Raw genomic sequence first — 16803 nt, 5'->3', positions numbered from 1 at the left:
TTTTTGGAGGGATCAGCAGTAACAGGATTAAATGTTATGGCTCTGGACATATCCACCTGAACTAAGCTTATGGGATAATTACATGAAGTGAAGGCTGAGGTGAGTATGGTGGTGTATTGCTGTACAAAATCAGCATCTGAACAAGTATGTTTCCCTAAAATCCCAAAGCTGTATGAGAGGGAACATTTGACATGGAAAGGACAGAGACTGTGAAAATGTAAGTATTGTTGTTTGTTAGAAGCTGACCCTTGGTGAAGGTGATGTCAACTTCAATGAAAGTCGTATGGAATTCGGAATAAGACCACATGAAATTTGATTAGGATTCCAAGAATTATAACAGGTCAGCCTCACCATGAGTCCATATGGCAAAGATGTCATCAACACATCTAAACCAAACACGGGGCTGACAGTTTAGGGACTCCCATTCCAAACAACCCATGAAAAGGTTGGCACAGGAAGGACATACCCTGGTTCCCATGGCTGTGCCCCTAATCTGTTTGTTTGTCTGCCACTCAAAGGTAAAATATTATGGTGTGCAGGAAGGATGTTATAGGTATGGTATCAGGTGTCCACTGAGTGTGGTAATGTTCAGTAACACACAGGTCACATTACGTGGCACTTGTCGGTATAGAGGGACGTGTCATCAATGTTAACAAGCAAGGTGTGTGGTGGGGCTGGGGTGGGGACAGACTTCACATGAGCTCAGAAATGGGTGGTGTCTTTAATAAAGGAGAGAAGATTTTGTACCATATGTTGCAAGTGTTGATCAACTAAGGCAGATATACATTTGGTAAGCACTTTGAAGTCAGTAACTATGACTGCCAGGGTGACTGCGTTTGTGGATCTTAGGAAGAAGGTGAAAGGCGGGGCTGCGTGATTTGGGTAGGGCAACATGTTCTATGGGGTTTAAGGAGGGACTGTACGTCAATTTGTATCACAGGGGTGGGATCTTGATGGCAAGTACCATCATAGATGTGTCAGACAGCTGGCATAGACCCTCACTTACATACTCCCACCAGTCAAAGCACCACAGTGGTAGTCATCAACTGGTGACTACCATCCTCCTCCTAAGGGGCGCAATGGTAGATACCTTGTCTGCTGGGAGCATAAGAATGGAGTCATCAACTGATCTTCTACGTACAGCACCTGCCATGAAGATCCCATCCTTGTCATATAAACTGACCTACAGTCCCTCCTTAAAACCTCATGCCCCTCACAAGGACTAACACCTCAATCCACAGAACTCCTTACCCCCATTCAAAACATACATTTCCACCTTTGACCTCCTTCCTAAGATCCCCACACCCAATCACCTTGCTGTCCCTGGTTGCCAGCTTCAAAGGACTTGCCAAACATATACCTGCCTTCGTTGATAAACACCTCTTATTTTAAGACACCAAGCATTTCCTAGATCGTCTGAAATCTGTCCCTGTCCCATTCTTACCACACACCTTGACTGTTCCCATTGATGCCACCTCACTTTATACCAACATCCTCCATGAACACGTTCTGTCTGCTACTGAACATTTCCTTACTCAACGCCCAACTGATACCAGGCCTATTGTGTCCTTCCTGCTCTCCTTAACCAACTTTATACTTACCAGGAACTATTTTACCTTCGAGGGGCAGGCATATAAACAGACCCATGATAGTATCTTCCTATGCCAACTTTTTTACAGGTTGCAAGGACACGGCTTCCCGGGGTCCCTAAACCTTCAGCCTCTGGGTTGGTTTAGATGCACTGATGACATCACATTGATGAAAACATGTGTCCCAGCCGTTATGTAAACACCATTTGCTCTTTTACATTGGCATGACTACCACCGATTTATCCGTTAGGACTAATGGGCATAGCAGAGGGTGTATATTGGCAATGAACAATATCCTGTTTCAGAACATCAGAACATACTCCTACAACATGGCAGTCATGAACTTAGTGCCTGTTTCACTACATGTGCTATCTGAATTCTTCCCTCAGACACCAGTTTCTCAGGACTCCGCAGGTGGGAATTGGTGTTACAAGTTTTGGTTATCGCCACCCTCCTGGCCTTAATTTATGCTAATTTCTTCAGTTTCACAATTTGTTCTCAGTAACTATGCCTTTTTTTCACTCCCTTTTAGTTTTCTGTATCCTGAATTTTTTGACAAGTCTATTTCTCCCCACACCCCATGACCACCACATACAATGCACTTAGCTTTCCACTCTTTTTAACTTATCCACAATATTCTGTCAGTATTCTCTGTCTTGCATTAACACCCCATCTTCCACTTTTAAGCTTTCAGGTTTTCAAACTTCATCCAAGGCAGTCCCCAATAATCAGTATTTCCTTCTCATCCTGTCCAATAAGTCTTCCCTAACGGGTGTTCCGGCCACTATTCCGAACTCACTCTATTTCCTAAACCTCATCAAGCCCTTTTCCTTTACCCCTCTTCCTTCCCCTTCAACCCTTCTGCCAGAATGAGCCATTGGCTCCGTAAGCTCGCAAAGTCCAATACCTTAATATGTGTTTTCTCCTGTCACTGCTTGATGAATAGATTTTTTAACTATCTACTTATATTAACTAGTTATACAGTTTCACTTGATGACAGACAGATGTGTGTTATGGACAGGATTCAGGCTCTGGTCAGAAAAAGGAGTACAGCAAAAGCCTAACATAATACAGTTGTCAGGGTGCACACTTTGTCCCAGCGATATAGTGGAACTGTGGTATACGAAAGTGAGCTATCATATAACAAATTATGCACTGAAAGATTAGTAAAGCACACAACATATTATAATACTGTGTCATATACTGTTTAGTATATAAATTTAAAGAATATTAGAAGTAAAGTATTTGAAACACTTACCAAATACACCAATTAGATAAATTTCAATCAAATAGCAACTAAAGAAGACTACAGTAACTCCAAATAAAATACTGCACTGGACTACATTACATAAAATATATATTTAGGACACTTTATGCATGTTCATTTCACCACTCCTTCTAAGTAGCACCAACCCACACGAAGTAGTATAATTCTGAAAAAGTTCCCGTATAATTATCACCATCATGGATTTTGCAGAAATTTTGTGTGTGCATTCACACAAGTTCGTGAACATAAGCAGATTTTTCTATCACTAATTCAATACTTTCGGAGACATAGTCATTCATTTTAACCCATAGCGCAGCTACAATCCCCACGAGTTTTCGGTAACTTTGAGGCATAATATCTCCAACAATATTTTCTTGAAAGAAACAAAAGTAGGCTACCTTGTACAACTTTTTATGCTATTTTAAGCAAAATAATAAAAAAAAAAGATCTCCTGAGCAATTTCCGTATGGTTAATCTGAAGCTAAGTCAGCAGAAAACACAGACACTCAAAAAAATGTGATGTTTAGCTTTTTATATCTCCAGCAGTAACTGCAGAATAAACTTTGAACTTTGTACATAATCACTTATCAGTACATGGAATAACAATATTCGATTTCATTCTCCTACCGTTTTCCAGTTGTTTACAATTTGTGGGCAAAGTTCACAATCTTTCTAAAAATGCCAAAAAGCAGCAATTTTTGGTCCACTTTTGCAAAAACGAGTCTTTTGCAAACTCTTTTTAAACAGTTTTCATTAGAAAGACCGTATTCTAAGCCATCAAAAAACTATATTTGGTTTTGAAATGCAAGCATACAAGACCCTAAAAAACAGCAACAAGGCGAAGCAAAGTTGGCAGAAAAAATAGACGCTTGGAAAAAAATAAATAAATAAAACAAATTTAAAAAGTTATGTTTAACTTTTTATATCTCCAGAAATAATTGAGGGATTAACCTAAAACTTCACACGTATTAACAATACAAGATCTCAGAATATAAAATTTCACTCTCCTACATCTTTTCAGGAACTTACAAATTGAGGGCAAATATAAAAATTTGTTTCTAAAAACACCAAAAATGGTGATTTCTGGTCTACTTTTACAAAATAAGTCTTTTCTACAAAGTCTTGTAAACCATTTTTATTAGAAAGACTATTTTCTCAACCACCTATAACCTAGATTTGATTTCAAAATGTGAGCATATAAGTTCCTACAAAACAACAAGGTGGAAGTGCATCAACAATGGGACCATATACTGCTGGTACTAACCTGACATCTTTTATTAAGTTCTACAATTAGGAAAATTAGTTTCAAAACTACTGATGACAAGGAATTGAGCTTCAGTGAGAAAAACTGCAAATATGGAGTCTTTTTTGTTTTTTAGATATCCCTACAGTATTCAGCGCCACAAAATTCGTTTTATAAAAAATGAAATGGAATACGGAATCCAACAAAAAGCATAATTTTCTTTTTTTTTTTTTGTGGCTCTAATAATTTTAGGTAATAACATTTGAAAAGTGCAATTTTTTGGGTTCTATTTTATCAAAATTTCTTCCCAAACAATGCCATCAGAGATATTATCTGGCCGGCAGTACAGTTTCCCCTCAGAAATTAATGAAACATGTAAAAAAATTCAAGTAGCTTGACGTAAACATAAGCTTAGGATCCTAAAAGGGATCTCTTCTAGCTTTGGTCTCTGACTCAAAGAAATTTATCATCACGCTTGGAATCCTGTGTAAAGAAACCCTTACCCGGCTTGTGAACCTGTGGTACAAAAACCCACCTGAATTGCTGCTCTTCCAGAAACTATCGAATGGGGCCCCTATGGTAATGGGGATGCTTGTTTTTTTCACTTTAAAAGGAACGAGCAGTGATTAAGCCATTGTGGACAATAGTAACACATTTATACAATGTTTCATCAGGTTACTAATGTTCCATAAAAACCGTAAACCACACTAATAATAAGTATGCTATACCTTCAACCGGAATTAAACTAGCACACCAACAGTAATGCACAATAAAGAGACATACTAATAATTCTCTATAACATGATTCCATTCCAATGTCACAAAGACAGCTATGAACTTCACCAAAATTTACACAATGTGACAATGGGTAAAACCTGTGCTGCAGCTGTTATGCAACAATTTTACTATCATGATTTCCATTGCCTTGGTAATGCACAGCTCAATTGTTAAGCTTGCAACCAGTCTAAGTCTGTAGTTACAGCAGAAAAGAAAGGCTTAAATGTGTTGTAATGAGTCACAAGAGAAAGAAATGTGATTTTAGAAATTTTTTGAGTTATTTGGACTTTGTCACTTCCCAGTCATCAACACTTTTGATATTACCTTTCCAAGAGAGTAGGTCTACTAAACAATTGTAGAACATAATAAAAGGGCATCAGATTTAATTTGACTATCAGCAGTATATGGGACCATTATCAATGCACCTCCACCTTGTCGTCCTTTTTTTAGGGCCTTATATGCTCACATGGCAAAACCAAATCTAGTTTTTAGGGTTTCAAACATAGTCTTTCTCATGAAAACAGTTTACAACAGTTTGCAGAATACTTTTTTACAAAAGTGGAGCAAAAATAACAATTTCTAGCACTTTTAGAAAAAAATCGTCATGTTTGCCCTCAATTTGTGACATACTGAAAAGCAGTAGGAGAATGAAACTGTGTAATCTGATTGATGATTTATTACATGAAAAGTTCTAGGCTTATCCCACCATTTTTACACTTTTTTCAAGCTTCTATTCCTTTTGGCTGATTGCTTCAAATAATTTATTTCACTTAAGAGTTCAAAAAGTTGTACAAGATGACACAGTTTTCTTTCTTTCAAGAAAATACTGCCAGAGATATTGTGTCTCAAAGTTGCCGAAAAATCACAGGTGCACTGTTGATAGCTTCACAATGGGGTCAAACAAAAAACTGTATCTTTGGAAGCACTGAATTAGTGATTGTGAAATTTCACCAATGCTTATTGGAAGTAAGTGTGAATGTTCAAACAAAATTTTGTCAAAATCTCTGTCATATCGGAACTTCTAGACCACATGGCATGGAATAATCCAGAAGTAAGTTAGCTTGATTTTTGGAGGGTCACTTCACTGATTTTCTTTTGCGTGTATGTGGCCACTGTGGGACTCGTGTGACATCCAAATGCACATACGAGTATCACTGAGACCAGGGACATGTCTGTTTGGATGTCTGTGTTGTTGTGTTTGTGAATGTGTGTACTTTTGCTAGAAAAAGAGCAAGCGCTCAAAAATGCTGCATCATGTTACGTGTTTCTGTTCTCCATGCATCAGTTCACTACAGGTGAGGTGAAACCAGACTGCACTTATAAGAATCAAACAAAGTGAAAGGGAAGTAATTTAGAAGGGAGTGAGACAGGATTGTAGCCAATCCCCAATGTCATTCAATCAGTACACTGAGCAAGTGAAAGTAAACCAAAGAACTATTTGGAGGAGGAATTAAAGTTCAGGGATAAGAATGAAAACTTTGTGGTTTGCAGATAGCAACGTAATTCTGTCGGAGATGGTGAAGGACTTGCAAGAGTAGCTGAGGGGTGATTGGTTGGTTTAAAAGAGGGGGGAAGGGACCAAACTGCTTGGTCATCGGTCCCTTGTTTCAAATAAAACAATGCCACAAGGGGAGAATAAAGCAAACGAGGCATACAACAGAAAACGGAAAGAAAGGGAAAACCACAAGAACAAAGAAAAGGTAAAAAACACTAAAAGGAACAAAAAAGGACAAGAAAACAGAGACACGCAAAAAACAGTTAGAAAGGAGTAAAACAAGAAAGCAGATTACAGTGACTGGCCAACCACGAGAATAAAAAGGAGAAGCCAGGCACTCTGAAACACATTAAAATCACCACCCTAAAAGTGCTAGGGTGAAGGACACAGAGGACCACAGGACATGTGCGAAAACTTAGAACAAATGATAAAACCCAACCTCACGAACAAAACGTAAAACTAAAGATGAGGGATTACAGCGGCTAAAAGTGGGCAGTCCAGCAAGAGATGGACGACACTCATTTGTGAGCACAGCAACACCAAGGTGGATCCTCATAACAGAGGAGGTAGCCATGCATTAGCCACATACGGTCAATGCGGAGCCAGCAGAAGACAACTGATTCCCTGCGAGAGGCCTGCATAGAAGACTTCCACACATTCGTAGTCTCCTTAATGACACACAGTTTGTTGCAAGTACTGTTATGCCATTCCGTCTCCCAAAGCCGAAAAACCCTGCGGTGTAAGAGCAAATGCAGGTCAGGTTCAGAGAAGCCGATCTCTATAACTGGTTTCCATGTATACAGTTTAGCCAGCCTGTTGGCAAGTTCATTGCCTGGGATTCCGATGTGACTTGGGGTCGAGACAAACACCATTGAGTGACTGGACCGTTCCAGGGCATAGATGGACTCCTGGATGGTAACTACAAAAGGATGACGAGGGTAGCATTGGTCGATAGCTTGTAGGCTGCTCAAGGAGTCAGTACACAGAAGAAACGACTCCCCAGGGCATGAACGGATGTGCTCAAGAGAACGAGATACAGCCATCAGCTCTGCAGTGAAAACACTGCAGCCATCGGGTACGGAACGGTGTTCAATTTGTCCTTCGTGGACATATGCGAAGCAGACGTGACCATCAGCAATCGAACTTTTTGTGTAAACCACTTCATGGCCTCGGTACATGTCAAGAATCGACAGAAAGTGGCAGGGGAGAACCGCGGGGTTAACTGAGATCTTAGAGCCATGTGATAGGTCCAGGCGAAGCTGCGGCCTGGGTGTACAGCATGGAGGTGCACGTGAATAGACCAAGTACAGGTGGTAAAGGCAAGGACTCCAGTTCGGGTAGAAGGGATCAGATGCGAACTGCAATTGTAAGCCCTGACCTGGGCCGCTGATGTGGGAGAGGAACCGCCGTGGGTGGGAAAAGGAGACGAAAATTCAGATGCACAGGAGAACTACAAACGTGTGCAATATAACTGGAGAACAGTTGTGCACGCCTGACCTTCAACGGAGGGACCCCAGCCTCCATCAGCACGCTCGTCACTGGACTCGTCCTACAAGCTCCCATCACTAGTCGAACGCCACAGTGGTGCAATGGGCGGAGTAAACGCAGCGCTGAGGACACCGCCTAACCATAAATCACACTTCCATAGTCAAGACGGTATTGAACAAGGGCTCTGTAGAGCTGCAGCAACGTAGAGCGATCTGCACCCCAGTTGGTGTTGCTCAGGCAGCGGAGAGCTGAGTGAAGTGGATAGAGTATTGAAAGGAGGATACAAGATGAACACCAACAAATGCAAAACAAAGATAATTGAATGTAGTCAGTTTAAATCAGACGGCGCTGAGAGAATTAGACGAGGAAATAAGACAATAAAAGTACTCTACTAGTTTCGCTATTTGGACAGGAAAATAACTGATGATGTGTGGAGCACAGAGAATATAAAATGCAGATTGGCAAAATCAAGAAAAGTACTTCCAAAAAGAGGGATTTGTTAACACCTGATTTAAATTTAAGCATTGGAAACTGCAAGTAGGAACAACAACATGTAGGGAAAGACAAAGTGCTACTTACTGTTACGTTATCATGCTAAGTTGCAGACAGGCACAGTTAAAAGACACTTACACATAAGCTTTTGGGCACAGCCTTCGTTGGAAAACAAGAAACACACCATTCATTCACACAAGTAAGCACACCTTATGCACACGTGACTGCCAACTCCGACCAGGATGCAATTATCATGTGGGATGGTAGGAACAATCCGGAGGGGGTGGAGAAGGGGAAGGAATAGCACTGTACGCGTGGGGGAAGGGAGGAGCACTGTCTGGCAGAGTATGCAGGGATCAGAATGTCAACATGCACAGTGTCAGGTCGTGGGGGCAGGGAGATGGAGAAAACGGAGCAAAAAAGGAGAGGAGTGGCATAAGTTGTGTGGGTGCATAGGCAGAGGATGGCAGAGAAAGGGTATAGAAGATAGGAATGGGAAAGACGAGATACGACAGAGAGTGTGGAAACTGTTGGGTGGAGGGGCAGCATGTTACTGTAGGTTGAGCCTGGGATAATTGTGGGAGTGGAGAATGTGCCGTAAAGATAACTCCCATCTGCACAGTTCAGAAAAGCTGGTGGCAGAGTGGAGAATCCAGATAGGTAGTGAAGCAGCCACTGAAATCAAGCATATTATGTTCAGTTGCATGTTGTGTCACAGGATGGTGTACTTTGCTCTTGGCCACAGTTTGGGGCAGTGGCCATTCATATTGCTGGACAGCTAGGTGATAGCCATACCAATACAAAAAGCTGCGCAATGATAGCAGAAGAGCTGGTAAATGACATGGTTGCTTTCACAGGAGACCTGGCCCCTGATGGTGTATGATAAACCTATGACAGTACTGGAATAGGAAGTGCTGGCTGGGTGGATTGGGGATGTCTTGCGCCTAGGTCTTCTACAGGGACATAATCCTTGTGGCAAGGGGTCAGGATAGGGAGCAGCACAGGGATGGACTAGAATGGTGTGTAGGTTGGGTGGGCAATGGAACATTTCTTTACAATGAGTGGGAAGGAAATCGGGTAGAATGTCCCTGGTTTCAGGCTGTGATGATAGGTAATCACAGTCCTGGTGAAGGATGACATTCAGTTATTCCAGTCTGGGATGGTACTGGATGACTAAGAGTGCACTTCCTATCCTAGTCCTGTCACAGGTTTATCCTACCCCATCAGTGGCTGGGCCACCTGTGAAAGCAGCCATGCCATTTACCAGCTCTACTGCAATCATTGCACAGTTTTTTATATTGGTATGCCTACCAACTAGCTGCCCACCAGGATGAACAGCCACCACCAAACTGTGGCCGAGAGCGAAGTAGACCATCCTGCGGCAGAACACTCTACTGAACATAGCATCCTGCATTTCAATGGCTGCTTCACTACCCAAACAGATGGGTGTTATCTTTACAACCCCTTCTCCACTCCCGTAATTACCCTGGCCTCAACCTACGGTAACATACTGTCTCCACACCGTTACATCCAACAATTTTCACAGCCTCTGCCCTGTCACCTCCTGCCCATTCCAGTCTCCTCTTTGTTTGCCACCCTCTACCAATGCTGCAGCCCACATTTCCCTATTCCGCCACATTTTTGCTTCATTTTACCCACCTCCCTACCCCACTACCTCCTGACGCTGCACCTCTTGGCAGCATAGTCTGCACACACTGCCAGACTGCACTCCTCCCTTCCCCCACCACATACTGCTATCCCTTCCTCTTATCCGCCCCCTCCAGATTGCTGCTACCATTCCACTGCTTCAGCAGCCATAGATTGAGGTCTGTGTGTGTGTGTGTGTGTGTGTGTGTGTGTGTGTGTGTGTGTGTGTGTGTGTGTGTGTGTGTGCGCGCGCGCGCGCGCAAAATAAAGTACCTTTATGTAGTCGAAGTACAGAAAACAGTGCCAAATAGGACCAAGCAGCAGCTTTGGAAGGTAATACTTCACAGCTTCTCTGAATCCATGGCCAGCCGACTGAAGAGCATCAGAGACTTCGGGCCGACTGCTGAGCTTCATTAGCGCCTCTCTGCTCTGTGGCTGTGTGATGTCACGTGCATACCTCCCGTAGACATCAAATTCGGCAGCCTAATGTGCAACAGATGTCCAACAGAGTAATCCATTTTCAGGAATATTTAATATAATGCTTCTAAAGTTAAATAAGATGGTTCAGTAAAGAGGAGATGATTACAAAGTACCAACAAGCGAAAAATATAAAATGAGTGACCTGTACATCACAGCCTACCAAAAATCTAAGTTAAACAATGGAAGACACGATGGAATCTAACAGTTGTTACACAAATCTAAGTTAGTAATAATTTGTGAAATCCCAGAGCACTTTCAGTTGGTAAAGCAGACAATCAATAGTGAACATAACTGGTATCAAATTTTCAAACAGAATTTGTTACTGTTCAAATATTCATTATCCAATTATGTATATTTCCCTTTAGGAGCCTCACCCCCAACTTCTTTTCTGTGCCGAATGAAACTTTTCCTTTTACCACAAATTCTGTCAAGTAACGTGCATTTCTTTTAAAGTAATTCTTTGGATGCAAAAGGACACAGGATTGTAACCAATACTTACCTCTCAGAGGCAAAATTCCACATAATGGCAATAGAAATATTTAAAAGTAGAAAAAATTACCAAATGTTTTAGGTTGTGTATGAGGCAGTAATTTCGCCTTCTGAAAGTAACTACTGGTCAACTAGGGTGTTTTCATGTAATTTTACAGTTTCGACGTGTGAATTTTACAACTGATAAAGTAATACCTTAGACCGTTGAAACACAGTCACAAACATCGAATGATGTCATTTTTAGGCCAACAGCTGACTGATACCAATATTAATAATTAATGAGAATCACCACAGGTGTATCAATATACATTTGTTATGCCATGACCTGTTTTGTCACTTAGACCACCATCAGGTTGTCAAGTTGCAACAGTGTCACATTTTAAAAGGTCTATTTGTCTTATGTGACATTATAGGAAAAATATGAAAATGAAAATCATATAAAAATACTGTCAACCACCTGGAAGTAACGTGACATGCAGTAAGTGCATGTGACACAGCTGCTATATTCACTCTACAGTCAAGATGGTAGGCGTTTACAGAGCTGTGACATCACAGCATTGCCACAGAGGCATTTATAAAATCATGTTATGTTATCGGTCAACACAGGCCCACCATGTGCAGCCCACTGCAACTGTCAGGGATCCCCATGTACTCAACTATTGTGTATACAGCACACCACGTCATACGTGCTTACCACTCGCCACGCTTCAGCTAGGTGGTCTGCAGAATGTTTAAATGATTGTATTTCCAGGTTTTGCCCCTAACGTTGCATTAGATAATAATACCGACACAACTCGACAACCCGATGATGATCTAATGAATGAAACCAGTTATGTCACAATAAATGTGTATCAATACAGTTGCGGTGCTTCTCATTAATAATCAATTATGGAAAAAATAAAACAATTTTTAAATGTTCATAACCATTACAAATGTATAAATACATTGACTGAAATCCTACATCAGTGTGGCTGTAGCATTATCAGAGTCCTAATCAACCCAAACACAGACCCAGAGAATATAACACACCTCAGTGCTCATACAGCAAAGATAAAAAGAGATTTTGATTCTGTTGGAGAAAAGCACAGTACCTTCTTTTGGTGATATACCATTGAAATTAGCATGTACTACCACATCTGTAACCTTCAGGATTAATGAAACTTTAAAATTCCTGTAAAATTATCTGGGTAGTAATAGACATTATTTTTACCTCTGCTAATTCTTCAAAGCAGCTTCCAATCGCAGGTACTTGTTTCTCTTCACTGATCTCAACCATATCTTCCAATGAACCCAAGAAAGTTACAGTCAGTTCATAAATGTCCATTATATTACTAAACATTGCGTCGAGCTCCTTTGAAAAATAAATGATTAGTGTCTCACAACTATGTTTCATCTAAAGTTTTATCAGTGCAAAATGTTAGCAATGTGTGGAAGACTATAAAAATATATATTGCATCAAAATAACATCCCTATTCTTAAGAAAATAAATCCTTTTATTCAGACATGCTGAAGAAGACTAACACAACAAGTAAATTGAAAATGATTACCTTACTGTCAGAACTGACAAGTTTTGCAATTTCTTCACGGAATACTTTGATTATCATGTGTAAATCACGTAAATACTGCTTCTCATCATGAATTAGGTCTTTTACGACCTCTTCGTACGTGAGTGACGTGCGAGGCGTCAGAGGATCTACGTCATCGGCACCACCAGCAGAAACTCCATCGTCGTCTTGGTAGAACATGTCCATCAGCACCTGAGAGTGCAAAATTTAAAAATAGATTCATATTTCAAATTTGTGCAACAGTGGAGTTTAAAAAATAATACAAGAATTTAAGAGAAGAAATTAATGCATAATGACAAACACAAAATGCAAAATCAAACAATGGAATTCGCTTAGGAGTATCAACTGTGTAGGAACAGATAAATTGCTACTTACTGTAAAGAACACACATTAAGTTCACACAGGCACAATTAAAATACACTTACGCAAAGCTTTCAGTCACAGCCTTCATCAGCAATAGAGAAACAGAGGAACACACACCATTCACACATAGAAGCAAGTACACCTCATGCACACATGACTATCAATTCTGGCAGCTCAGGCGGTCATGTGTGCATGAGGTGTTCTACCTTGTGTGTATGAATGGTGCGTGTTTCTCCCTTGCTGATGAAGAATGTAGCAGACAGCTTAGTGTAAGTGTCTAACTGTGCCTGTCTGCAACTTAACGTATCTTCTTTGCGATAAGTAGCAACCATCTTTTTCTACATTGTGAAACACAAAATGCAGTATGACTGTACAATGTACTTAATACAGAGACTTAAAGGTAGATTTAAAGCTCAGAAATTCATGTACAAGCTTCTGTGCAGGCACACAATTGAATATAGTATAGAGGTGAATTTGCACAAACTTTTTTAAAAGTAATAATAAAGAACATATCTAAGCTTGTCACCCCTATTACCCTGCACATATATTGTTACCACAAATGAGACAGTAATCTTTCAGGGAGTGACGACAACAGCTGATACAAATTATTTCATGCTACTTCCCAGAATTCACACACGGAAACTCCAATGAGCATAGTAATGGACAGAATGGATAGTCAATTTGATTTTTGGTTAAAAAAATAAATAAAAAAAAGACTGTTCCTCATCACCTATTACCAAACAAGGCATGGAAAGTAACCAGACTCCCAAGTGCATGTAAAATGTTTAATCCATTTTTGCAACATTTTTCTTCTGAACCTTTAAAGCTCATTGTAACACTGTCCTTCATTTCAAGTACTCATGATATTATAAATTGCTCTTGAAGAGTAAAAAGATTTTGCAGCTTGGTCAATTTTGTCCCTATCAGCAAACTGGACTAAACACTGCACAGCACCTAATCTCCATTTACATAATTTGGTGAACCAGTTTGCCTTAAAACATAATTCTTGATGTCAAACATTTAATATGGAGTTTAACTTAATACCATTTTAAGACATCCACTGACACACAATAGTAATCCCATTCTTGTAAACCACTTGGGTCATCATATCACAAGCATCTGCAGACCAGCCTTCGTGTGGTCCACAACACTTCTTTCTCTCTGAGGAATCTCATTTCCACATTCTTTTCAACCTTCTAGTTTCACCATCCACTTCAGTTGCCCACACCCAAGAAGGCCCTTTATTTTTATATCTTTTACTGTCTCTTAAAGTGTCACTTCACACATGACCCATCCTAGAAACGCCACTGCTTGTTCTCCAGAGGTTAATTTTCTGCGAGAATAATCAGGGGATATTTTAGTTAATAAGTCTAGGTTGTATAAGTGCTAATAGTTTCAACAACTGTTTGTAGGTACTGTAACACATTTTGTGTTTGTTGTTACATCTGAGCTTCAGAGTACAGTGTGCAGTTAGCACATTGCGTATTTACCCTGACTGATCTTATTGTTTATATCACTGATATTCTCGTCATTTGGTGCCGAGGTAGCCATCAAATACTGAAATGCTTGGCGGGCTTTAATCTTCTCTGTTTCAATTCCCACCAGTGGAATTCCAAAAAGCTTCTGCTTGAAATTTGCTTGATCATGGGATTATAATTTTCAACAAGTATGCAGGTATGAATTCTTCCACTTGAATGTTATCACAATTACAACTGTGGTGACAGAAATTAAAATAACAGTCAGAGGTGAAAAAGTTGTCTTTCAAAGGTTTAACACACAAAGAAACAACAACATAACAATAAAGAGCTAATTGTGCAAACATTATTATTTGGGAGTTATTTTTCTAAAGTGTAGTGCTTGAGCATTTTCCATACATTTTACTGCCTTACAGATTAGTTTGAGAAATCTGCACGAAACAAACATTAGCAGGCACTATCTATCAAAGACAGAAATTAACTTTTGTCAACAAACATGGGTTACAAGGATGGAGGGAGGGATACGCCACCAATAATCAGTAACATATCTCCAAAATAATTAGGAGGAACAACGTAATTGCAGGTGCTATAGTCAGCACTTCATGAAAAGACTGACACAATTAAAACTAAAAATGTCTGTGACAATTAAAAGCATTGTCTTAAAAGGAGTAAGACAAAAAGGCACACAATTAATAAAAATCCATGTTTTTCATGGTTTTAAAACAATTCATTGAGTAGAAAATGGTAAGAAATTAGGAAACAAGAAACAGCAGGCTGAATGTACAAATGTTAGAGCAGAAATGAATTTTCAATAAATACTTGATGAAGAGTGAATAAAATGATGGAATGAAAGCTGAAATAGAGCGTGTGGGGGCGCGCGCGCGCGCGCACACACACACACACACACACACACACACACACACACACACACACACACACGTGCACACATCTATATCTGAACTCTTCTGCTAACTAAGAATGAGGACTGGACAAGCAAGAGTGGTAATTCTTTGGGCCATAAAACAGCTAATTTATGGAGTCACTGGGAAGTACCACAATAAAACTGAAGACACCATTTCACACTCACAAATTCCAAGGAAGCATTTTATAATGGATTAATGAATACTATGAAAATGTGTTTCAACGTGTACCATATCAACGACCTTGATATTTTTAATACTATAGGAAAAACTTCAGAGTTGCATACCAGTGAATAATGTGATATTGAGAATGATCCAAGAAAGATGCAAGTGTAGCAACTCAGCTTACCCTTCACATTCTGGTTCGCAAATGGCAACAAAGAGAATGTATGTGATCAAATAACTTATGATCACAGATGTGAATTCAAACTATTGTCCTTTTTAAATAATGAAAGAGAATGTCAAGGAAATTATAAGAGAAGCTGAGGACCTAATATTGTACATTTGAATGGTTTAAAAACTGAAGGCAAAATTTGTTTCAATCTATATTTTTAGTTCCCTTTAGATCTTTCCATGTTTCACAAATTATTTATATGATTCATCCTAATGCCCAAGAATGGAGCAGCTGATTGGTTATTTATCATAATTCATCATTGTTAGCATGTAACTAATGAATTTCTTTTGCTCTGATACTGGAGTCACGGTCCTCATCAGTTCGTTTGTTTTTTCAATGGATAATCTGCATGACTTGCAATTAAGTACATCTCCTGTGAAACTGAAGCCAATGTGCCCAATAATGATGCAATGTAACAAAGTATTTACAGGAAACCTTAAAAGTTTTACAACTCTCACAATATTTTTGACTTGTTTTGTTTAAATTCTTATCCATATATATACCCAAACACATTAGAGATTCTGACTATCCACCTGCATTTCTCACCATGTACGACACTGACCAATAGTGTTGCACACACTGCTGTGCATAACTGAATATAATGTGATTAACCAAAGGGGACCATTTGCAAAAACCATCTGACAATTCTTTTAAGTATTTTACTGTTAAAAATGTCTATTGTGACAGACAAGAATGCATAATTCACGTGTAACAAGTTTAGTTCTGATTCTTGTCTATTACATTGATTATCAATCATGTGTATAGATACTAATAACTGACCTAACTCAGGGCCATTCATAATTGTTACAAATTTCTCTCTAGTAGGAAAGGAAAGGACCTTTTATTAGTTAACTGCTTTAACAAATGGCGTTGTACTGAGAAAGTGTAACTGAAGGGAATAAATATGTGGACACAATACGTGAACTCTCATGATGTTACAAATAAAAATAAAATAAAAAATAAAAACAATGCACCACAAAGGAATTATCCAAATTGAACGGGAACTGGAAGATGCCATGTACATGTGCAGGTAAACAAATGATTAAAGTTTCAGAAAAATTTTACGATTTATTCACAAGAAAGAGCTTCACAAATTGAGGTAGTCATGAACAGACTGGTC

General features: G+C 39.6%; 1 protein-coding gene across 1 annotated transcript in view; it reads right to left on the bottom strand.

The window, feature by feature from the left end:
* Positions 1 to 16803, bottom strand: part of LOC126418544 (protein son of sevenless) — a 192592-nt gene that overhangs the window by 139867 nt on the left and 35922 nt on the right. Inside the window, exons 5-7 of the mRNA XM_050085359.1 lie at positions 12514 to 12723; positions 12177 to 12317; positions 10271 to 10480 (exon numbers count right to left, since the gene is read on the bottom strand). Coding sequence (XP_049941316.1) covers positions 10271 to 10480; positions 12177 to 12317; positions 12514 to 12723 — 561 coding nt within the window. The remainder of the gene's footprint in view (positions 1 to 10270; positions 10481 to 12176; positions 12318 to 12513; positions 12724 to 16803) is intronic.

This window comes from Schistocerca serialis, chromosome 9 (genome assembly GCF_023864345.2).
Source record: "Schistocerca serialis cubense isolate TAMUIC-IGC-003099 chromosome 9, iqSchSeri2.2, whole genome shotgun sequence".
NCBI lineage: Eukaryota > Metazoa > Arthropoda > Insecta > Orthoptera > Acrididae > Schistocerca > Schistocerca serialis.
Note: the sequence above shows the minus strand (reverse complement) of the source record. Positions and strands in the feature narration are given on the sequence as shown.